At 34.6% G+C, this 24,566-nt stretch overlaps 9 protein-coding genes across 9 annotated transcripts; 5 read left to right on the forward strand and 4 right to left on the reverse strand.

Moving 5' to 3' along the window:
* Window positions 1-2,353: 2,353 nt before the first annotated feature.
* On the forward strand, window positions 2,354-4,942 carry TPHA0I00730 (uncharacterized protein; the record flags this gene model as incomplete). Its single annotated transcript, XM_003686965.1, has 1 exon — window positions 2,354-4,942. One exon carries the CDS (start codon window positions 2,354-2,356, stop codon window positions 4,940-4,942), a length of 2,589 nt encoding a protein of 862 aa, XP_003687013.1.
* A 337-nt stretch (window positions 4,943-5,279) lies between these two features.
* TIM18 (Tim18p) lies at window positions 5,280-5,837 on the reverse strand (the record flags this gene model as incomplete). The annotated part of the gene is made up of 1 exon (XM_003686966.1): window positions 5,280-5,837. One exon carries the CDS (start codon window positions 5,835-5,837, stop codon window positions 5,280-5,282), a length of 558 nt encoding a protein of 185 aa, XP_003687014.1.
* A 346-nt stretch (window positions 5,838-6,183) lies between these two features.
* MUM3 (Mum3p) lies at window positions 6,184-7,668 on the forward strand (the record flags this gene model as incomplete). Its single annotated transcript, XM_003686967.1, has 1 exon — window positions 6,184-7,668. The coding sequence occupies one exon, from the start codon at window positions 6,184-6,186 to the stop codon at window positions 7,666-7,668; it is 1,485 nt and encodes a 494-aa protein (XP_003687015.1).
* A 40-nt stretch (window positions 7,669-7,708) lies between these two features.
* Window positions 7,709-8,929, reverse strand: RNA1 (GTPase-activating protein RNA1; the record flags this gene model as incomplete). Its single annotated transcript, XM_003686968.1, has 1 exon — window positions 7,709-8,929. One exon carries the CDS (start codon window positions 8,927-8,929, stop codon window positions 7,709-7,711), a length of 1,221 nt encoding a protein of 406 aa, XP_003687016.1.
* A 316-nt stretch (window positions 8,930-9,245) lies between these two features.
* TPHA0I00770 (uncharacterized protein) lies at window positions 9,246-9,788 on the forward strand (the record flags this gene model as incomplete). The annotated part of the gene is made up of 1 exon (XM_003686969.1): window positions 9,246-9,788. The coding sequence occupies one exon, from the start codon at window positions 9,246-9,248 to the stop codon at window positions 9,786-9,788; it is 543 nt and encodes a 180-aa protein (XP_003687017.1).
* Window positions 9,789-10,067: 279 nt separating this feature from the next.
* TPHA0I00780 (phosphatase PAP2 family protein) lies at window positions 10,068-11,243 on the forward strand (the record flags this gene model as incomplete). The annotated part of the gene is made up of 1 exon (XM_003686970.1): window positions 10,068-11,243. The coding sequence occupies one exon, from the start codon at window positions 10,068-10,070 to the stop codon at window positions 11,241-11,243; it is 1,176 nt and encodes a 391-aa protein (XP_003687018.1).
* Window positions 11,244-11,772: 529 nt separating this feature from the next.
* On the forward strand, window positions 11,773-16,626 carry SPO14 (phospholipase D; the record flags this gene model as incomplete). Its single annotated transcript, XM_003686971.1, has 1 exon — window positions 11,773-16,626. One exon carries the CDS (start codon window positions 11,773-11,775, stop codon window positions 16,624-16,626), a length of 4,854 nt encoding a protein of 1,617 aa, XP_003687019.1.
* Window positions 16,627-16,975: 349 nt separating this feature from the next.
* GMH1 (Gmh1p) lies at window positions 16,976-17,719 on the reverse strand (the record flags this gene model as incomplete). The annotated part of the gene is made up of 1 exon (XM_003686972.1): window positions 16,976-17,719. One exon carries the CDS (start codon window positions 17,717-17,719, stop codon window positions 16,976-16,978), a length of 744 nt encoding a protein of 247 aa, XP_003687020.1.
* Window positions 17,720-18,160: 441 nt separating this feature from the next.
* On the reverse strand, window positions 18,161-23,482 carry UTP10 (snoRNA-binding rRNA-processing protein UTP10; the record flags this gene model as incomplete). Its single annotated transcript, XM_003686973.1, has 1 exon — window positions 18,161-23,482. One exon carries the CDS (start codon window positions 23,480-23,482, stop codon window positions 18,161-18,163), a length of 5,322 nt encoding a protein of 1,773 aa, XP_003687021.1.
* Between the last annotated feature and the right edge of the window lie 1,084 nt (window positions 23,483-24,566).

Genomic DNA, 24,566 nt, shown 5'->3' on the forward strand with positions numbered 1-24,566 from the left:
ACTTTCTTTTTTAAATTCTTGTTCTTTTAGCATACATGTGTAGTGAACTTCATGTATCTGCGGTTGCTCACTAAACTAAAGTATAAGGTTATTGATACTTTCAAAGATCGGGCCATCCGTTAATAATAATACATACACCGGGAACAATATCGATTTGAAATCGCTCTATCATGTCTTGCAAAATACGATTGAGAGCTAATTGGGGATAAAATTCAAATACAGTCCCAGTGTAAACCATTAAATGTCTAAAAAATGATTTGGCTTCCGTTTAAAGACGACAAATCAACTTACTAACTGTGTTAATATTTGACAAATACGTGTCTTTTTTCCAAATTATATTAACATAGAAAGCGCTTTTTACAAAAATAGCGGAAGTCAAACGAAATGTTACAATTAGTTTTTTTTTTTTGCTTGCAGACAAATGGCCAACTTAAAGTTCATTTGCCTAAGATGAACACGATATATGCAGTGAAAATACGATAAGAAAACAATTCTATAAGGTAACAAACAGATACTTGACCTACAAAAACACTGACTTCATGGTGTTAAATTGATGGCATGTCCTCGAAGAGGTTGTAATAAGAAATGTTTTTTCATATATGTATGTTTTGAAATAATTCCTAAAACGGAAATATCTATCGATGTTAATACGGCATCGCGGCTTGTCAGCGATTTTCTGTGTTAGAACCGAATTGAGAACTTCCTTCTTAGCCGCGGAAACAAAAACACGTATAAAAAACAATTTGCTTTGTTTTCCTGTAAGTTGTTCTTGCCGTATTAGGTTAAAATCAATTTTCTAATTCCTTTTTTCGGGAAACTATCATTACGGGAAGTTTACTGCTACGAACTTTATATATTTCAATACGCTTTCCCTTTGCTTACCCTTCACTTTCCCTGATTGTTAAGTTGTGAAAATATTTTCTGTTTCTTTCTCCACGGGATATACACAACAATAAATAGTGCTAACCGCATATTTTCCTCTCCAATCGGGTAATGCCCGTGTTCTTGGGGAGTGCATCCACTCCACTGTGAATACGAACTGGTCTAAATTACTTGTACACTGTACATATTGGAGGACAATATATATCTACAGCTGGAAAGAGTTTATTGCTTGCCGTTATGTTGCAGAGGGATATTCCTCGAAAAAGGGAGCCTTGTTTTGGTTCGCTTGTCTTAGTATGTTTTTCTGAGCATGCCGTTCTTGTACACAGAGATTTCGCAGAAACAACGTAAAATAACAATTGATGTTCGAAATACGGGCACTCGTGGCAGCTGTGACTGCAAACAGACATCTGCTAAAAGAGTTTCCCACTATCGGAAGAAATGTGATGGTATAACGGTGACGTTAATATGGTGAGGTCTTTTCTTCGAGAGCGTGCGGGAAGGGCTTTTTTTTTTGGGAGGGATCGAGTCTGGATTCCTATAGTTGCTTTGTATTACCTTCCTGAGATCGTTCGCAATACCCTGTGGGCAATAAATTAAATACCATATACATCATCTGTGCTTTCCTTTCCTGCGAAACTCTCTCCGTTTTCTGTTTTTTTTCTTTTTTTCATTTTGTGTTTTTCCGGTAAATTCCGTATTTCTTGCTTCTTAAATTTGTCCGAATTTGGGCATTATTCAGTTCTTGTCTTTCGAAATCTTGTTTATAATCTAATTAGGAAAAGCGTCCAACTTTGAAGACTTGTCTTAGACGCTAATATCGAAATGTGAAATCTCAATCTAGGAATTTTGGGCAAACGTCGATTGGTTTTACCCAATTGGAGTGCTTTTCCAATTCATGTGAAATATTTTTCTCTCTCTCACTTGATTTGATACAATCGAGATCCGGCGGAAGCCAAGAAATACATTGTTGTATTCTCTACAGAATATTTATTACATATATCTATTTCATACATACTTCAGATGAATTCATTGAAAGTATATCCATGCGTATTAACGACCCACAATGTCTTTAATAAGGAAACAAGAAGAAAACTACTAATAGTTCTTATGATGCCGTATGCGAGTAGCAATAAATAAGTAATTAATTGCATGAAATAACTATAGAAGTCGGAAGTAGAAGTAAATAACGAATTCGATTTATGGCTAGCCTTATTATTACATGAAGTTTAATTCTACCAATTTCAATTAATAATTACAACGTCCAATTGGAGAATTTTAAACCTCCCAAAAATCTTTTATTCTTTCCAATAAAATTTTTATATATAAAGACCATCAGTTTTATTCTTATCATTAAAGAAAAAGTTCTCATCTTAAAATATTATCCATAGATGTCATTATTTTCTGTCTTATATATAGAAAACAGAGCAAGGCAACTTAACACAATTGTTTCTGTTAATAATACAATAAAATGTTGAAATTTGCTTCTTTATTTTTATTAGTGCAAGCCACTTTAATTAGTGCTACCAAGGTTTTAAGCACTCGTGAGTCTGCATGGACCAACACTTACACTACTACTTACTCCACTGAAATATCTGTTGAAAATGGTTTCTTAGGTCTATTCAAAACTACCACTACAATTTACGATGTTTACGTTCCAGCTGTTCAATCTACTATTTACAATTCTGCTGTCTATACCAATGCTAAGGATTCTAGCGTTGTAACCTACAGCACCAGCCAATACCAAACTCAAGGTGCCAATGGTGCTTTCACTATATACACTGCTTACTACATCAGCACTCCAGTTAGAGCTTCCGCTACTACTTCTTACAGTTACGGCACTTTCTCTGGTTCTGTCGCTCAAACCGCTGTCACTACATCTACTGCAACTGTTTCTAATGTCGAAACCATTGTTACTTTATACAACGTCGCTTTACCAACTGATGCTTTAAAGAGTTACACTACCAACGAATGGGATGGTTCTGTTACTTCTACATCTACTTCTGCTTTCGTCGCTACCGACTCTTACGGTTTAAAAGTCACTAGCACCGTTTTTGACATTTTGACCCCAAGACCATCTGGTGTCACTTCCTATGCTGCTTACACTGGTAATTCTACCGTTTTCTACTCCACCATTGTCAACATAAACTTCGGCTTCAAGGGTTTACTATTTGGTGCTTGGGAAACTACCACTTACTTAGTTAACACTCCAATCCGTAACTCCATTGAGACTGTTACTTTGGGTACTGAAGTTGCTACTGAACGGGCTACTGTTTCCTCTGTCGTGTCTACTGTTATTGGTGCTGACAGTCAAGCCACTACTGTTACTTACTACTTTGTTGCTCCAGTTCATCACTACGCTACCTCCACCAGTTTCACTCAAGGTACTCAAACCGATGCAACTGTCACTTTCACAACCGATGTCAGTGTTGTTAACGGTACTAACGGCATTGCCACCACTGAAACTGTATACGGTGTCGCTATTCCAACTCACTTCCAAAAATCTACTACCTTTGATTACTGGCCAGGTACATTCGTTACCACTTACGCTACTGACATTCAAACCACTGTCGGTACTGATGGTAGCTCCACTGCTAACACCGTTTTCTATGTTTATACTCCAAGAGATGAAGGTATCACTTCCTATGCTGCTTACACTGGTAACTCTACCGTTTTCTATTCCACCATTGTCAACATAAACTTCGGCTTCAAGGGTTTACTATTTGGTGCTTGGGAAACTACCACTTACTTAGTTAACACTCCAATCCGTAACTCCATTAAAACTGTTACTTTGGGTACTGAAGTTGCTACTGAACGGGCTACTGTTTCCTCTGTCGTGTCTACTGTTATTGGTGCTGACAGTCAAGCCACTACTGTTACTTACTACTTTGTTGCTCCAGTTCATCACTACGCTACCTCCACCAGTTTCACTCAAGGTACTCAAACCGACGCAACTGTCACTTTCACAACTGATGTCACTGTTGTTAACGGTACTAACGGTGTTATCACAACTGAAACTGTATACGGTGTGGCTATCCCAACCACTTATCACCAAACTACTTCTTTCATTGAAGGTAGTGCTTCCGTTACTACTATCTCCACCGAGTATTCCACCATTACTGGTACAGATGGCAAGGCCACAGAAGAAACTATTTTCCACGTCGAAACTCCAAGAGCCTCTGGTATTTATTCTAACGTTCCATATAACGGTACTGAAACTAGTGTTTTCTCCACTAGTGTCGACATTGAATGGGGTTTCCAAAACTTGATTTTTGGTTTATGGTCTACTTCTTACTACTTTGTCCACACTCCATCTCGTGTTTCCACTGAGTACTCTACTCAAGGTTACTTTGGTAACTCTACTAGCACTTACTCTACAGGTGTTTCTACTATTACTGGTACTGACAAAGAAGCTACTACTGTTACTCTATTCTTAGTCCAAACTCCAATGCACTGGGAAAAGACTACCGTTTTAAGCCAAGGTACTCAAACTTCTGGTGAAGTCACTTACGGTACTACCACTAACACTGTTACTGGTACTGATGGTGAACAAACTACCATCACTACTTACTCTGTCGCTCTACCAACTTACCACCAAAGATCTATTTCGTTAGTCGCTGGTAACAACTTCATTCCTACTGTTATTTCCACCCAATACGTTACTGGTGTTGGTGCTGACAGCAGCAGTACTGAAACCACTGTTTACATTGTTGCTACTCACTCTGATTATTTTGCTGCTACTACCACAACCACTTGGGACAGAGATTACACTACCACTTCTCACAAGGTTGAAGTCAGTTGGGGTTTCGTTGGTGTTTTATTCGCTCCATGGATCATTAGAGAATATGTTGTTTACGTCCCAGAAGACCTTTCTTCACAATCTTATTACGAAACTGAATCCTCCTACGAAACTGAATCTTACATTCCAACTTCATCTTCCGTTTATGAAGATGTTACTGAGTCTTTCATTGGTACATCTTCATTCGTAGCTTCTGTTTCAGGTACTGTTTCCGTCTTATCCGGTTACGTTTCTTATCAAAATGGAACCGTTGTTAACTAAAAAGGATCCTCACTATATAACAACACTACAGATATTTACGTCTCATAGATATTGCGTCCACTTCTTAATGATTATATACATACCATTTTCCTTTTTAGTTCTTCCTATAAATGATATCCATTATTTTTTTTCAATTTTACTTAAACTTTATAAGGTTAACTTTGTATTTGAAGATCAATTGATATATAGCTATCGTGCAGCTGTAGTCATATATCTAGCGCTGTTTTATATATACGTATATATGTTTTTTATCTTCATTAAAGGGTGAGTTTAGAATTTATTATATCCATTGTTTTTTCATTTAAATAATATATGTACAGGTATCATGAGAGTAATGTCAATATCTTCCAAATATATATAAATTCGATTCGTCATCCACAAATGTCTTTTTTATCAAGTTAGTAAATCCGTTATTATTTGTATGAATATCATATAAACCATATGCAGCTACTGCAGAACCAGAGTATAACAATGATTTTGCAATATTATGCCATAGTTGAAACTTCCTTTTTGGTATATAATCTGTGATACAACTTAAATATTCGTACTGTAAATAAAACAATGCAGAGAGGCCAGTGGTAACATCTATCATCGGATACGCGACTCCCCCAGTAACTGCAGTAAATATAGAGTATATGGATAAAGGAAGCAAAGCAACTGCTATACTTCTTTCATAAAGCCAATGGTACGATCCATGAAAGTAATCTGCTTCTGGTGGCTTATATGCCTGATTAACATCGCCAATTACACCGCCTGGTGGGGTTGGTTTTATTTTGAATTTGTCAATATTTGAATTAAATGAAATGAACCTTGGTTTCATGTTAATGCTTTTTTTTGCGATTTCATAACTCTTGACTCGTCCAAGACTGTTCTTCATGAATCTCCTTGCTAACATTGTAAATGCAAACGTGCAATGGTAGTATATTCTACAGTTACTTTCTTCTATTTACCATCATAATATGGCTCACTTTAAATGGAAAAAATTTTGAACAACAGTGATTCTAAAGAATTTTTTATATCTAGTATTCATCTTGGCAGCGAATATGAAAGTAAGCGAATTTCTGACACATATTCATGTTGAAAATTATAGGTAGATAACAGTTTTAAATGAAAAGTGACACAAATTATAACAATACTTTCACTTTGTTAAATACAACAAAAATTTTGTTATTTATTTGCTTTCTCCTCTTTTGTTTTGTTAAACGTGAAAATAATCGAAGTCAGATGTGTATGATATCAGTATGACATTAGCAGATTCAATCGAAACAAATGTAATTGGGCCCAGAGACCAATTTAAAGAATGGACTTTGAAAGATTGGATTACGGTTGGGTGCCGAATAATCATCATATTTAAATATATTGTATTGCAGACAATTTTATTGGGTTTCCGACAGTGTCTCATTTGGCTTACTGAGGGAAGAGTGTACGAGAGAGGTATAAGAATTAATAATTCAATATGGAGAAGTATACCAATTTTGGGATCCAGTTGTATTACATTGCTTCCGTCTTTATTAGGTAAATTGAGGAGTAAATTAATACCATTTTTAAATAATTTGATAATAATGTTGCAATTATTATACCAATATCATGTAGTAGACATGACCTTTAAAAATAATAATAACGTAAGAATTTTTATTACTGGCCAAAGTGATACACTTCAACTGGAGGAAAACAATCAACAGATGACAAGTCTGTTGGTGGCAAATCATAGGTCACTTGTTGATTATTTTTTAATAAATTATTTGTTACAAGAAAATAGTACAAATAAATTGACTAAGTACGACATATTTAAGAACTTTCGAAACATTGAAAGACTTGAGTATCACAAGACAAATTTCATTTGCTGGGGATCTATATCAAACTTTCCCTTCGTTAAATTTTTTATAAATATTTTCTACCATGATGAAAATGTTGGCATATCACCCATTGTATTAAAAGAGAATATTTTACAAAATGGCAATCAAACTTTTGTTATTTTTCCTGAGGTTAATATCATGAGTACAGAACTTGCTTTAGTTCAAAGAAAAATCAATCAAGAGTATTCATATACTACTAAATTTTATAATGTGTTATATCCACGATTTAAGACATTTGTGAATATTATTGATGTCTTTGCCAACCTTAAGAATGTCAAGAGACAAAAATGTACTAATATATTTGAAAACGGGAAAAATAAGCTTAATGAAAAGTTGGTAAATATTATAGGCAATGTGAGTAAATCACACTTGAGGAATAACTGCACTAGAAATAATAACCCCCAAAGTGTTTCCACACAAGGATTAAATCTTGGGATTGATTTTCTATTGAAAAACAAATTCATCTCTGAGAATTCCAACGATCAGTCCTTAAACTTGAGAGGAGTTAGCAACGATGAAAAGAAAATGAAAACCATTATATTGAATGATAATCTATATAACATAACAATTGTCTACTACAAATTAAATTATACAGAGAAAGGACATGATCATATGAACGGTTCATTAAAACTTCACAAAGGTTATCAGTTAGACCAAATTAATCCATCATTACTACAAATGTTGAGACCCGGTAGAGATAACTCAAGTAAGGAAAACCCGCCAATTATAGTCATTGTCCATATCAGTAAACATGATATTAACACAATATTATCATCCAAGGAAACATCTCTTGAAAAATGGCTGGAAAATCTTTGGAAAGAAAAGGATATTTTAATAGACTCGATTGAAAATGGAATCAATCTCAATTAAATTATATATACATATATATATATAAGAATAGTTGCATCTTCTATAAATGTGTGTCTTTCAATTCTTTGGTCAAATCTTCAATTTCCAATGCTAATAGTTCAGATTCCAATGCAGCAATATCGTGCTCTTCCATAATCTCTTCGTTGCCCGCTTCCTCGTCTTCACTCTCTTCTTCACTATCCACTTCTTCGAGGTCATCTAATTCCAACTCGTCGTCAAAGAATTCTTGCAACAGATCTAATGGCTCTGAATCTTCTTCGAATCTGTTACCATTAATTTTCAAGATTTTTAATTTTGGCAGGTTTTCACCCTTTTGTAAAATCGGAATGAAAACATCTTCCAAAGTAGATTGACCCATTTCATTGTATTCAAATTTTAAAGTAGTCAATTTTTCAAATACATGGTTTTGGAAAACTTCAAAGACACTATGCGAACCTTCGGTCTTCAACAAACAGTCGTTCAAGTTTAGTTCTACCAACGAGTGTTTCCAGGTTGGTAGGACTTGAGCTAAGATCGTAGACGCTGTTGCAGTGAAAGTGTTGTCTTGCAAATCGAAGATTTCCAAATTTTCATTATATTTCAAACCGTAGTGGATCAGAGTGGCGACACCCTTTGGTCTAATACCATTTTGATATAACTTAACAACTTTCAAATCGCTTGCATGGCTTTTCAAACCAATTGCCAGAAACAAGGCAGAACCGTTCTCCAATCTGTTTCTGCCACAGATAAAGGTTTCCAATAATGACTTGTTGTTTTTCTTTTTGTTTTGAGCCAAGTTGAATAGAGCCTTACCGATTCTTTCACCCGCTAAGGGGCCCATGCCGTTATTGCTCAGAATCAAATGTTTCAAATTGATTGCATTCGAGATCAGTTCTTCCAGTTGGTCGATCGTTCTCAAACCAAACGCATTATCGGACAAATTGATGATTTCCAACTGCGGACATGCTAAAAACACCGGAACCAACGAAATCAAGGACTCCACAACCTCGTCGACCAACCTCGAAGTGTAGAGGTCGGCAAAGTTGACTTCCTTAAGATTATCTTTGACATGGTCGTTTTCCTTTATGAAGCGAGCAAGCGCTTGCGAGGCTTCGATGCCAATGGTATTGCCAGAGACATCCAGTTTCGAGACTTTTTCCAGCGATGACAAATCGTCCAAAATAAACTGGATATCCTCCTTAGTCGTCAACTTCCTGGCTTGGCCAGCGATAGAAAAGACCTCTCCGTCGTTGTAAACAGGCGTGAAGTTCAAAGTAGCCATCTTACACTGCGCTTTTGTAATCCAGTAGGTTGCAGCTGAACAAGAAATAACAACAACGATGCAAAAGTAACGTAATGTATTAAACTAAAAGCAATATATACAATCTACAGATATATACATCCATATGTGCACAGCAATCAATTAACAATGTAGTAGACGTAGACGATGGAGACGTATACTAAAACTTTCCAAGGCTCCATAGTGAGAGAATATGTTTGCTGACGGTTGTGAAGTAAAATGAGTATGTTGCGAGCAAAGCGGTGGCTGGGATTTGAACGGACAATAAGATTTTTCACCTTGTCCCAGCAGAATCGCCATGTACGAAGAAGCGTTGGAAGATAAAACCGTGTCTCCCATATGTAAACGTCTCTCTATATATATGTCCATCAGCATTGCGAACCTGTCCGCAAACCGTCCGTCGACAGTCGACGGAGGGTCTCACGAAAAACAAATTAAGGTTTATGCAGCGCCCGAACTAACAGAGCGATCCAATTGGGTTGCAGGAGGCAACTGCCCCGAGGGCTGTGCGGACGCCTGCATTTTCGTTTCTTTTTCGGTGGTTTTGCGTCTGTTTTCACGGTTCTTCCGGCAGCGCCCCGCGGCACCGCGCGTCGGAAAAGGCGGCGGTGGCGGCGTAAACGACGCGAACGCGCGCGGGAGCCGTTCGCGAAGGGCGGTTTCTCGCTCGTTTAGGGTCCCGTGCTGTCTTGCCCAACGACACAGAACTGTCCTTTTCCGAGAAGAGACAGCGTTTTGGAAAAGTTTTCCGAGTCAGGATGAGCCTCAGGATGAGCCTCAGGATGAGGATGCCGATGGTGCGGAACACCGAGAGGCACAGAGAGACAGATGGCGGCGGTGAAGACCTATGGTTGTCGGAAAGCATGTTCTTGGGAAGGACACATGGTCTGGGAGTCTTCCCGGATGGGGTGAACGATAGCGATGTGTCAACAAAAGTAGCCCGTGCCCTCTCTTGATGCGTCTATCTGTCTGTTTTCATGTTCTCTCGATGAAAAAAGCATCTGTTTAAACTTTACTCGATCACGCAATTGTTATAAATATGATTGCGTATATAAAGGCAAGGGTGTGTTTGACGCTCTTGTTCTGGCGCTGCATATAGAACCAACCAAGGGATTTACTGATGTCGGAATTGGAGGTGCAGACTAGTAGAAGGGCTTCGGCCGTGGGCCTCGATGCTCTCTCGGGCAAGACCATGTCGATCAACGTCAACGATCCAAAGTACGCTCTCATGGACCCCGGCACGCAGCCTAACCAATATTTCAAAGCTAAAATGTCGCCTTTCCGATACGCGGTGAGGCAGTACTTGAAACCATACACAAACAAACAGTCACTTCAATTGTTCAGCTGGCAGCAGAGACTCAGAACCCCCGGCAGGGACAGTTTCTTCAAGTACACTTCGTTGATGGGGTCGCACACTTTCTACGTCCTTTGCATCCCCATGCCGCCGTGGTTGGGCCACTACGAGCTGGTCAAGGACCTCGTTTACTTGCTGGGATACTCGATTTATATCAGTGGCTTCCTTAAGGACTACTGGTGTCTGCCAAGACCAATATCGCCGCCATTGAAGAGAATCACGCTCTCTAAGTATACCACGAGGGAGTACGGGGCACCGAGCTCGCACACTGCCAATGCAACAAGTGTCAGTATCCTGTTTTTAATCAACTGTTGGAACAACACAAGCTCGCTCTCTTTGCAGCTGAGGTTGCTGATCACGCTCTCGATCTTCGGCTACTATATCACTTTAGTCGCCGGCAGGGTGTACTGCGGCATGCACGGGCTCCTGGACCTGTTCACAGGTGCTTTCTGCGGTGTGGTATGTGTCGTGGGGAGGAGAGTAGCGCAATATGTTTTAAAGGATTTCGACGTCGGCAAACAGAACATATGGTACCCAGTGTTCAGTATACTGTTTGCCAACACTTTGCTTTTCAACCACGTAAAATCAATCGATCCATGTCCGTGTTTCGAAGACTCTGTCGCCTTCATTGGCGTTGTCAGTGGCATCGAATGTGGGGACTGGTTCATTCATAGGTACGCGTTCAATTACGTGTTCCACACAGGCGGTGCTTCTAATGCACCATTAAATATACTCTTCAAAATTCTGACAGGTGTCACATGCGTATCCGTCTGGATGTATGTAATTAGTAAACCGCTACTTAATTCCATCGCCAAGAATTTCGAAAACGAAAAGAACATGGCAAAAGTCGACATTTTAAAGAGATTCACAAGGTACTTCACCGTCCCAGTTATAGTGACCGTGCTAACGCCATTTTTATTCAGCAAACTTTCGCTTATCTAAAATCATTTGCTTCTGAACTAAATACATATGCAAGGATGGAGTTTCTCGTTTAATCCCAAATCAAAATAGAACTAACTATATAAATCATATAAAAAATAATGCATGAAAATAAACTATCAGTATAATTGACCATTATGGTAGCAGATGTGTATTCATGGGTGATGCACATTTGTTTATACCAATGCTATTGTTATTGAATAATAATTTGCTGGCAAAATTGTTCACTATGTTACAAGCTGGGGTGTTTTTGTTCATCCAGAATTGTATCCGCAATAAAGTCCATTTACAAAAACGAAACTTGCTAAGAAATATAAAATGCTAAACGGTTAATAATAATAAAAATATCATAAGTATGCAATGGTTGTGTTTGTAATATATTTTCAATCAAGTCAGTTAGATTGGGTAGTATATAGGTTACCTAACTTGATTTTTTTATTATTATTATAAGTCAAGAATTATCGAACAGAACGTTAAACGTTAGATAATAATCAGCAACATTATAAATGCATCATAAATCAAACAAAATTGGATGTCGATAACTAAATTAAAACTATCTAAGAAGAAAATACTGCAAGAGCGAAATAAAAAAGGTAACGGTTTTGATCATGTTGACGGAGGGGAAGATAACAATGCAGCTTCTGTGATCCCAAACGATGTGGATAGTGATAAGTCTGCAACGATGACTCAAGATTATCCAAATTTAAGCAATACAGAGTCTGTGGATGCAGAGGCAGAGTTGAAAAATGTTACCTTCCAAGGCATTCCTAATTCTGTGCTGAAAGCAAACCTTATGGTGGATCCTCAAGCTACGACTGATAAGCTCAATGCTAGCAAGAACTCAAAAAAAGTCAATTCTACCGTCAATCCTCTGGGGAAAATTATGAGCAACGGTTCAAAGAAATCCGTTAAGAATTCTAAGATGGATCGTAGTAAAAGTGTTGGGTCAATTTATCAGAATTCATCTCTTAATTTGAAAAAGCAGTTGGATGGAAATGGAGCCAAACTAAACCCAGCTGAGCGAAGAAGATCATTTCTTTCGAATGCAGGTGAACTAAAATTGAATTTAGGAAATATACCTGGGGTCCACGAAACGTTTCAGAAAATTCAGTCTTTTTCGACACCAAGGACTCTTAGACCTTCCACTGATAATTTCATGGAAAACAAAAGCATAACAAAACAAGCAATTGCAGTTGAAGAAGATAGTGATCTTTATACGAGACAGATGGCGTCAGATCTCATCAATACCATGCTCGCAGGTACACCTGCAGCATTATTCGCAAGTACTCAATTTATGAGAGACGAGCGCCATAGAAAGCGTGCTCCTCTGTTATTAGCAATGTTGGGTGTGTCAGTCGAACCTGTAGATAACAATGCTATGTCGGATATTTTTAGTATCACATCTCAACTTGATAATTCTAACATACCAAATGCAAACCAACCTAATTTAGAAATACAACCGAATATATCTAGTAGTTCATCTGTATCGTCTATCTTTAGTTCAAATGAAGACAGGGAATATGGTAATACATACTTCAGATTAAAATTGGAATATGGGGTTGGTAAGAATAGAATGAAATGGTCCATTATAAAATCGTATAAAGAACTAGCACAATTTAATGCTAGACTTCGACTAATTTCATTTCATCAAGATACAGTCAACAAGTTACACTACGGAAGTGATAAAACTGCGCACATGCATTTGCCTAGATTTCCTAAGGTAACAGATAAGGAAACCTTTCATAGACATCGCTCAAAAAATAAGAGTTCAAGAGATATCAATATCCACTCTGATGAGAATGTTACTGATGAGAATGCATCATTATTATCAACGAATCCCTCCATAAATATACATCTTGCTGATAGAGTTCACTTAAAGCATTTAAATGATTCATATGAATCCAAAAATGATATTAATCTACCAATGCATATTAGGCTACAAAGATATTTAAGATTATTAAATGTTATTTTAACCCTAAGACCTCAAGCTAATAGACTTTTCCAATTTTATGAATTTTCACCTATCAGTAACTTATTGAGTTATGAAAATAGTTATAAAGGGAAAGAAGGGTATATGGTTGTAAGATCTACTGCCAAAGCTCAAGGGTGGAGGGTATTCCATTTTTCGCCAAAGGGTTTAAAAGATATGGTAGAAAGACATACAAATAAATGGTTTCTTGTTAGAGAATCATATATTATGTATGTTGCAGATTTATATTCCAATACACCACTAGATGTTTTTCTCGTAGATTCAAACTTCAAAGTCCGTATATCTGGTACAAAGGACCCTGGTTATGCCAGGGATATGTATTGGAATCCAAACAATGTTACAAATCTACCAACAAAATTTATGATCAACTTAGAAAATGGTGAAAGAAAGCTACAGTTGATTACAACATCTGATCATGTTCTAAAGCAATGGATGTTGTCTATTCTTTTCATGGCAAAATCTACAGTTTGGACCAACAGGAATAGATTTGGCAGTTTTGCTCCTATTAGAAAAAATGCGTATTGCAAATTTTTAGTTGATGGCAGGGATTACTTTTGGTCATTAAGTAAGGCATTAATGCAAGCAGAAGATGTAATATATATTCATGATTGGTGGTTATCTCCAGAGTTATATATGAGACGGCCCCTTGGTGGTAATCAAAAGTATAGGTTAGATAGAATTTTGAAAGAGAGAGCAGAGAATGGTGTCAAAATCTTTATTGTTGTATACAGAAATGTCGGTGGGATTGTAGGTACTGATAGTTTATGGACAAAGCATTCCATGTTAAGGTTACATCCCAATATCCATATCATTAGGTCTCCAAATCAATGGATTCAGAACACTTATTTTTGGGCCCATCATGAAAAAATGACAGTTATTGATAATTCTGTGGCATTTATGGGAGGTATTGATTTATGTTATGGTCGTTATGATACTCCAGATCATGCATTAACAGATAATTTTTCTGATCTTAAGGATCAATTTTTTCCTGGGAAAGATTATTCAAATGCTCGTATATGTGATTTCTTTGGATTGGATAAACCATTCGAGTCGATGTATGATAGAGAAGGCCTTCCAAGAATGCCTTGGCATGACGTTCAGATGGTTACAGTTGGTGAATCTGCCCGTGATATGGGCCGCCATTTTGTACAACGGTGGAATTATTTGATTAGACAAAAAAGACCAAGTAGACCTACCCCTTTATTAACCCCTCCAGTTGACTTTAAACCGGAGGAGTTGATTAATTCGTCATTTTTTCATATGATAAAGAACGGTGCTAGCTGCGAAACGCAAGTATTGAGAAGCGCTGGTAATTGGTCACTGGGTCTAAAAGAAACGGAAAAATCAATCCAAAATGCATATTTAAAGCTAATAGAAACTAGTGAACATTATATTTATATTGAAAATCAATTTTTTGTGACGACTTCTCGCTGGGATGGTGTTGTGATTGAAAATAAAATCGGTGATGCCATAATAGATAGGATAATTAGAGCAAGTAGTGAAGGTAAGGTCTGGAAGGCATTTATTATTATTCCATTGATGCCTGGGTTTGATTCACCTGTAGACCGACCAGAAGCTTCGAGTTTACGCGTAATTATACAATGTCAATACCAAAGTATATCCCGTGGTGAATCTTCTATTATGGCTCGTTTACAAAAATTAGATATTGACCCAACACAATACATTCAATTTTTTTCTTTAAGAAAATGGTCCACGATAGGCAATGACAAAAAGTTAATTACAGAGCAACTATATGTGCATGCAAAGTTGATGATTGTTGACGATAGAAGTTGTATAATCGGGAGTGCTAATATTAACGAAAGATCGCAAGCTGGTAATAGAGATAGTGAAGTAGCTATACTTATAAGAGATACCGATTTAATAAAGAGTAAAATGGGAGGCAAGCATTACATGGCTGGCAAATTTGCATTAGAATTAAGGCAGAGACTAATGAGAGAACATTTAGGATGTGATGTTGATTTGATTGACATTATCGAAAGGAAATTTCAAAGACTAAAATTACTAGCTGAATTGAATTGTGAAACACTTCATGTAGTTGATAGAAAAAAGAACGTTACAGATAAAATTGATTCAGCCATGATTGAATTAGGTTATCGAGAGGTATTTAGACGCTCAGCAACCCAGAAATGGCTTGCAACCCATAATGTTAACGACTTTAAGAACTATGGTCTGTTACAGTCCCTTGAAGGAGAACTACAGACAGAACAGGAGGAAATTTTAATGGATAGAGAAGATTTACTTCATGGTAAGATACAAAAACTTCCAAAAAAATCTTTCTACAATGATAATAATGAAAAAAATAATTACCATTCCTTTAATTATAGAGCAGGTGAAGAGAACGTCGGTTTGAGAGATAAAAAGAACATTAGTACAGACCCTAGATTGACAAATAATATAATACATGATGAAGAAGTTGCTGGATTAGGAGCTGATGGATGGAAGAAGGTTACTCCTGACTTTTTAAAATCTGTTTCTAAGCAATTACAGAAATGGTCAACAGATTCCTTTTCCACAAAATCTATCGAAGGCAAGGAGGACCCATTGGTGTGCAATTTACCGAATGAGTCAGATTTAGAAGATTATATTACTTCAGATTCAATTAGTTCTAGAAAGAAATGGGATATGCTAAAAAGAGTTTCTTATTTGCAACACCTTATATATAAGAAGAAGCATGGTTCATCACCTGGTAAAGTTCATGATGAAGAGGTGGGTGACACGGAAGATTCTCTTGCCAATCACAGAAAGCACAGCATCATCCTCGAGGAACAGGAACTAGATGATGAAGCAATAGACTCACTACTATCTCAGATATCACCTAGTTTTGGGGATATTAAAAATAAGAACAAGAGTTTATTTCAATTTAAGTTTCTTGATCCATATTCCTTCAATGACCCATTAATTGATGATTTTTATGATGATTTGTGGTTTTCTGTCGCTTTAAAAAACACTTTATTGTTTAGACTTGTATTTCACTGTCAACCAGATAATGCTGTTCAATCATGGAGTGAGTATAAGGACTACCAAAGAATGGCTGCAGAATTTGACGAGAATCAAGAAAAATTAGTAAAACTTGAGGAGACATACCATACAGACAATAGTGTTGAATCAATAAATCACTCAACCGAAAACAACTTAATGGCAGTATCCAAAAATAAGCAGCAGGCAAGAGCCAAAGCTTTAAAAATGAATTTATCAGGAAGTTTATTATATGGTATTAATAATAGAATGTTTGATAAATATACTGCTAAGAGATTACTGGAAAGAATACAAGGACATTTAGTCATATTTCCAACCGAATGGCTTGCCAAAGAGATTGAATCTAAAAATTGGTTTTACAATACAGATCGTTTGACGCCTATTGATATATATGATTAGAATTATATATTAAAAAATGACATTATATACTTATAAAAACTAATATTAAAGATAGAAATGAGAATATACTTTTAAAATACTAAGTTTATATTATATATTGAATGTGATTCGTTGGACGACTATAAAACTGAATATGTTTTGAGAGCAGTGATTATACTTACAAAATACCAACTTCTATATAGTATATCTGGTGTTTAAAACATCAAGTATTAAAGTATTGATAAGTTGGCAGACAAAAAAATATACTATTTTATTGTTACTATTATTTTAACTTCCTAGGTCATTATTTGTATTACATTATTTTATTTGTTTGTTTTTTGTAGTAATGAATTTCAAAATATGTTTGATATCAATGATAGAAGCTGAAAGTTTTTGATAAATCGAACCCCAATAAACTTATCAGATAAATAACTGCAAAGGCCAAAGAAGGGAATAAAATAAAATTTATGTTTTTTAAGAATGCCAATTGACTGTAACCGTAAAATGTTAAAATAAAATAGTGTGCAAAGGAGAAACAATAAAGTGTGTTACCGACAAAAATTCCAATCCATTTATGTAATCTTATTATTGGTAACAATAAAAATTGTAAAAAGTATAAGGTAACCCATATTATTAAAAATGCATTACTATGGACATCAAAACAGTATGCCCATTCAACCCTTGACTGCATTGCAGACCTGAATTTGAACATTGGTCTATTCAATAACAGCCAAAAAAATGAAGCGACTGTAAAACCGAATAAAAAGAAATCTATGAATATCATGTTTATCATCATCTTTAGGAACCCAAAAAATGAATGGCCATACACGATCGACCATACAACTGAACTAACAGTTAATAATGCTATTTGTAAAATGAAAAAAGATGGGTCTTCCCTGGCCCATTGTTGTTTAGTCTGGCGTTGATAATAAAAGGACCTGAATGCCTTTCTTGGTTTAAATACCAAGTTTATCATCTCATATATAGCAGTTTCAAAATCTAAATTTTTAGGTGTCTTGACTAATCTATAGAACATAGATGGTATATACGCCTTAGGCGAATTGTTATTCGAATTTGTGTTTACATCTTGAATAGTCACTGGAAGGCCGGACATCTTCTTATTGAATTGTAGCAATATTCTTCGATAAAAATTATCAGCTATCCTTTCTGGTACCTATTGTGGTTACTATGATACACCTTATATACATACTCCACCTGGTAGATTGACAATTAATCAATTTGTTGATTCGTAGTTTTATTTATATTTCAATATTTTTACCTCTCAAGTTTGTTGAATTTTATTTATTTGGAAAAAAAAAAATATTTAAAGCCCGAAAGGTAATCGATGCAACGTACAAATAAGCAAAATCAAAACTTACTTATTGCATAAACTGATGATGTAGACATGTTTACATCATCATATAAGACTACTCGATTCAGGAATATTGGTTCATATTTGAACCTGAATAAATACTTCGGCATTAGATGGCAGTTTTACCTTAAAATAATGGCAAAAATCAATTATAGCTTAAAAATTCTATACTATTATTTAGTTTTAACTTAAGTATCTATCAAATGGTTCACCTAGAACATTCTCAACAACTTTAACAAGACCAGTTCTCACTTCGTTTTCAACTTCTTCGTTTTCATCTTCTAGTAATTCAGCAATAGTTGGGACTAATTGAGGTAGTAAAATTAACCATTGTTCACCAACCTTACTGTAAATTAGTTTCATCGTTCTAATGGTCCATAATTTTTCGGAAGATCTAGTAGAAGATTTCACATGTTCGACTAATAGGTTATGCATGATCTTATTATGCTCGTCAATTCTACCATTATTAGTAGTTAAAGAAGCAATTGCTTTGACCAGATAATTACCAATGACATTATCGATATTAGATAGTTGACTGACCAAAGAGGTACTGATTAATTCAAATCTCGAAGTTGAGTTCCAATAATCTTCCTTGTCATATTTAAAGGAAGATGTTAACGAGATTAAAATTAAACGTCTTAAATTTACATCTGTTAAATCGCGGCTAATAAATCTTTTTAGTAACTCGTTTGTTGGTTCTAGTAAATAAGTAAAATAGGAAGTGATAATAGTCTTCAGATTTTCTTGTAACTTACCAAAAAACTTGTAAAATGCAATCAATCTTTCCACTTCTTTTATCTCTTTATTTGTTACACCTTCACCATCGAAAGCCCATTTAACCACAATGACAAATAATGGTCTGAAAACTTTATCGTTTAATTTTAACACATAACTATTTGCAATTTGATGCACAGATGCTTCAATTCTACTTATAGTATTATTATCAAACTCAGAAATTGATCTAAATTCAAATAATGCTAGCATTAACTTAAAGAATGTTGGTGATTGAGAAGTAGCAGATTTCTTACTTATAGATTCAACAGTTGATTCTAAAGCACTTAAGAATAGAGATATGCTTATAGAACTACTCGATTTTGACAGTTTTTTAATCCAAATTTTGTGCAATGTTTTCAAAATTTCTTTTTGGTCAATATTTTCAATCATTAAAGTGACAACTGATAATCTAGAGGAAACTTCAACATCGTTAGAGAATAAAATAATATCAATTAAGTCATAAAGGTTAGATGTAATAAAACTTGGAATACGTTTCACCATGGCTGTAAATAATAACAATATGGATAACTGTAGTTGTGGTCTTAAGTATGTATTTGTACCTTCTTGTAACTCTTTGAATAATACCAAAGATTGTGGAACAACCTTTGGATAGAAAGACAAAGATTTAATACCTAGAATTTGAATACAGTTAGTTATCAAATTCAATGATGGTATTTTAACTTCGAATTTGTCACTTTGTAACAAATTAGTTCCTAAAGATAATAAATTAGTAATGGTAGAGCCTTCTAATTTTTCACCAAATTTAGCAGCCAAAGATGATAGTACTTTTAAGTCAACTTGAAGCATCATAGCATCCGATTTATCTGTTTCTACCCTATTGACCAACATTTCAATGACAATTTTGACAGAGTCAACAGCTTTACTTGATTCAGATTCAAATTTTTTGCCAATGACAGATGTTAAGTTATATCTTATCTCAGCAGAAGTGCTGGAATTTAATAATGGTAAGGTAGAATTAACAAAATAATTGATGGGTAGTAGGGTTAGAACATTGCTCATGACAGAAAATAGAGTATTTTTGATATCAGTTTGATAATCGGCAACTTCGTTTTCAGAAGAGGAGTCTTCAAATTCTTTAATGGTTTTATTCACTAGTAATTTACTTCCGTTAATGAAAGAAACAACAGTTTGTAATAATGACCCGAAATTTTCTTGAATACTCTCCAAAATAGTTGAGTCTGATGTAACGTCCAACAATACAGAATAAAGTTTCAATTTTAAACTGCTTTGGAAATCATAGTAATCAGAGTCTGAATCTTCAACAATCTTATTAACGAATGTAAATGCATTCTTATAGAATGATAATAATTCAAGATCAGAATAATTGCAAATACCATTTGAAAATAGAGTTCTTGAAGAAATAGAGTTTTCAGTCTTTTCGTTTGAGTTGGCAGAAATTAGAAGTTTTACTATGTCAAAAAATTGGCAGACACCCTTTAATTGATCAGCAACGTCAAATGAAGATAAAAATGATTTAGTGAATTCAACAAATCCCTTAGCATCGCCCAATTTGAAAGTATTGATACAGTTAGAATATTGTTGAGAAATCAAAAATATAAATGGAGCTATGGCATTGGATGCGCCCAAAGTTTTGACTAAAGTAAAATATAATTTAACTCTTCTATGTTTTGGAACGTGGTTTAAAGCAGTAGCAAAAGTCATTAATAAGAATTCGATTTCTTCGTTGATATTACTTTGACTGCTCTCTAATAATGCAGGAATGACGGTTAGAATTGTTTTCTCCACAACTTGGGCTGTAAATTCATTGTCTTGACGAATAGCATGAACACCCATAAATGTAAAGATAGGCATAACTGAATGCAAAACAGTTTCTGGAGCTAAAGTTGCCAAACTACCAATTACAAGTAACAGTTTGTTTTGCACCTGAGGTGATTGAGAATTTCTGATTGCAGAAATAATTGAATCTGCTCTTGTGTTCGGTAATTGGGTAAAGTTTTGTGATTTTAATGAATCAATCGTATTTGTCATACAAGAAGCCAGGGTTTCTTGCGCATATAAAACAGGTAAAGCACCATCTTCTCCTAATGTTTCTAAATCAGATAATACAGTAAATAATGTGGATAATAATTGGGCAGTTCCTACAGGTTTAGATTTATCTAAAGTCTCCAGCAAGATAGTTAATTTTCTTAAATGTAATTCAGCCATTAGAGAAACATCATCTCTTTGAAATACTGGTTTATTAGTGGAAGAGCGTCTCCTTCTTCTTTTTGCAATGTCAGAAACACCATCATCGGAAGTAATTCTAACATTGCCAAGTAGACTAACAAATATATCCGCATTCATTGGTAGGGCCTGTAGTGTAGCAGCAGTGTCATATGAAACATCATCAGAATTGATAGAGTCCACAATACTTTGGACGATGTGTAATTGAACAGGTGGTTTGAAAGTAGGGAATAGTTTTATCAATCTGTCAGAAGTGATTTCAGCTAGACCCTCGTGACTGCTATTTAATGCTTCAATCATAAAATCGATCATGAAATTATTTTTCTCTTTTTCTGATATTAGATTAACGATAACGGTCTCGAAGTCGATGAAATTTGTTTTGTTTAGTTTACATTCTTGTTCCCATGTACCTCTTGATTCAACGTATGATGAGATGAATGTTTCGAATAGATAGGAGTATGAGGATGTTTTGGAAACATTCATTAAGTTTCTTAATAAAACTAATTTTGGATATGGTAATGGTATTAATAATGCTTGATTAGCCCAAAATAGTGATAAAATTTTGTCATTTGCCCTTGGAACTAATAGCTTTGAGAAATCAAGGTTGTCGACAAAGTAACCATCTAAAAATTTAGATAACCAAGAAGAACAATCTTGAGGATCTAAAAATGGAACTTCTTTATTTTCCCCATAAATTTCTTTTAGCATGAAGTAATGTTTAGTAGAAGGCCTCTTAGAAATTTGGAACAATAGCTTTCTTACATTTTGTCTAACATTCTTAGAGACATCATTCAAAGCACATACTAAACATGGCACTAGAGTGAATAAATTTGAATCCTTATCAATGTTGCTTAATAACTTAGAAATATTTGAAATAGCAATGATACGAACAGTCGTTAAAGCTGCTGGTGAGATAACGACTCTTAACAAAAATGTAATTTTAGATTCAATTGTAGATAAGAAACTGGATAAAAACAAACCTGAAGAATAGCCTTTACCGATTGATTCTATAAATAAGGACAATAGTTTATTAAAAATCTCTGATTTTTCAGTCAAAAACGATAAACTTTTAGTGTAAATTAAATTTGAATGTTTTTCTAAAAATTCTTTGAATGGTTCAATTGTAATTTCTTTACCGAGTACCTTTTCCGAATCAATGTTTTTAATATTTAATCCATCTGTATTATCTTGTTCTTTATCCTTAACGGTGAATAAAGAAGTAGTTAATCTGATTTCAAATAATTCAGTAGCAATATTTAGTGAGTTCAAACACTTAATAACTAGAGTTTCATTTTTTGATACAAAATATGAGAACAATTCAATTAATTTTGTTTTATCATCAATAATTTCAGATAAATGAATTAAATCAGTAATGATATGTCTCATTTCAAAATTTTCCAACTCAACTTTTTCTAATAATTTAACGATATCATCTAATTTTGAATGATCGTATCTTATAACAGATCTGATGTACTTTGTGATAAATTTGTCGGCATTAGTTGGTATGTCAGAGGTTGAAATAAATTCAGTTAATTCAACTAACGAAATTTTATTATTAAGCAAAGTATAAATATTCGATGGTAATTGAGAAACATTGTCATTACCTCTTAAAGTTTGGAACAATTTGAAAATGGAAATTAGAACTGATTTTTTAATTAATTTATCATTATAACCAGCCAAGATTGTTTCAACTGCTGCGATGATAATATTCTTATTTAATGGCAACGCAGTAGCAAAGATTACCATTATTGTGTGCGCAGCTATTTGACAATCATTTGAAGTTGATCCTAATAATTTTGCAGATGCTTCTAAAAGGATTGGAATTAACTCAGTTAACTTTTCTTCATTATTGGAATTGAATGCAATAACGTTAATAAACCAACATGTTGTAAATAGCAATTGGTTTGTGTATGTGAATTTATGTTTAATGCATTTATTCAAATAGTTGGTGTATAATTTAATAAAATCATTATCATTAAATAATTTTATCATTGTTATATTTGTCGGATTTTTTTCTGATCTAACAAATGCTGACAATGGTTGAAATAATGGTGGCAATTTAACGATATCTAAAATTCTCTTAAATGATGGTGTTTGGTAATAATTTAAAGTTGATAATAAAAACATTTCCGCATTTAAAATATGAATTTGAAAACGACGAACTAACCATTCGGTAGCATATAAAGTAGGAGTTAAATGCCATTTTGAAGAAGCTAACATTAAGAAACCATTGATTGATTGCTCTAAGTCTTTAATTTCTTCTTTAGTTTGAACGTTTCGATCGATTGAAATAGAAGATTCTGAAAACAATGTTTTTTCAAAAATTTCAAAATTTGGATCAATTTCTATTAATTCCTGTAGAGCATTAGTAGCCAATTCGAAAATTGTATCATAATCTTGAGTTGCTGCAGTCTTTGGATTATAGATCAACGAAGTTGAATGTAATTTTTGCCTTCTTTTCCTATCGAATGCGACAGTAGCATTGGAGGATGCAACTTGAGTTAATTGGTCTCTTAATGAAGACATTTGCGCCTACGTGAATATTTTCAACTGAATACTCTCCAGTGCTTTGTGAATCCTAGGATACTTCAAGAATGACCCAAAGTGTACCCAGCTTCTAATATATGAATACGTATATATGCATATATATATAATGTAATTCTACAATTTAATATAATGGTATGATATTGTATCTTTACACTACAAAAATTTTTATGAATTTATTTTTTAGCTCATCTCAAAACTAAGAAAATTTTTACTTCCAACTTTTCTTAGTAACCATTTTTACACTATGCAAATAGATTTTTTTTTTTCTAGATGAGATGATACGCACTGGTAGCGAAGCGTCAAAATTAAATTTTGCTCACATGCACGCACAATAAAAAAGAAAAAAAAAGAAAAAGCTATAAGTAATGTGAACCTTACCCCGCCTTGATTCAATGTTTTTCTGTTCATATGTATGTGACATTGCCGAACTGTTTAAAAAAGACGACTAATTGGGAAAATATCCATTCAATGCGTGGTGCTTAGACAAAAAGCATACAAAAATTAGCCGCCGAGATCCAGCAGAAAGATAGAAGCGAACAAAATGTAGTTAGTAAGTAAATTGGCTCAAAGAAGGTGGATGATAAAGATATTGTGACACATACTATGACGGAAGATGTTATAACTATGCCTTCCTCTGTTAACGTTTAGTTCAGTGGGAACCTACTGTTATTAGATTACTGTTTTTTTACGATCTAAACCACTTTCACTCTATTAAATGTTAATTATTTTTTCTGTAAATATAAATTTATTAGTCTTTCCCCAAGAGTAAAGATAAAATGGTATTCTATTTTTTGAGCTCATTGCATGCAAGTTCCCCACCATTATATGTACTTATATATATATAGCTATAAGTACATAATTGTTGATATATAGAGATATAATATTGGGAAAAGTTAAAATTAATAATTCTAAGGAGTGGCAATATTAAGCATTCAGATAATTGACCACAGACACTGAACATCATACTGTTTTTGTTTACATCAGACTAACCATCCACCTCTTTTCTTTTTGATTCTCAACAATTTGTGTAATAGATCAGTACGGATCGGTGTTTTTCGTATTT

The sequence above is a fragment of the Tetrapisispora phaffii genome, chromosome 9 (genome assembly GCF_000236905.1).
Source record: "Tetrapisispora phaffii CBS 4417 chromosome 9, complete genome".
In the NCBI taxonomy this organism is placed as follows: Eukaryota; Fungi; Ascomycota; class Saccharomycetes; order Saccharomycetales; family Saccharomycetaceae; genus Tetrapisispora; species Tetrapisispora phaffii.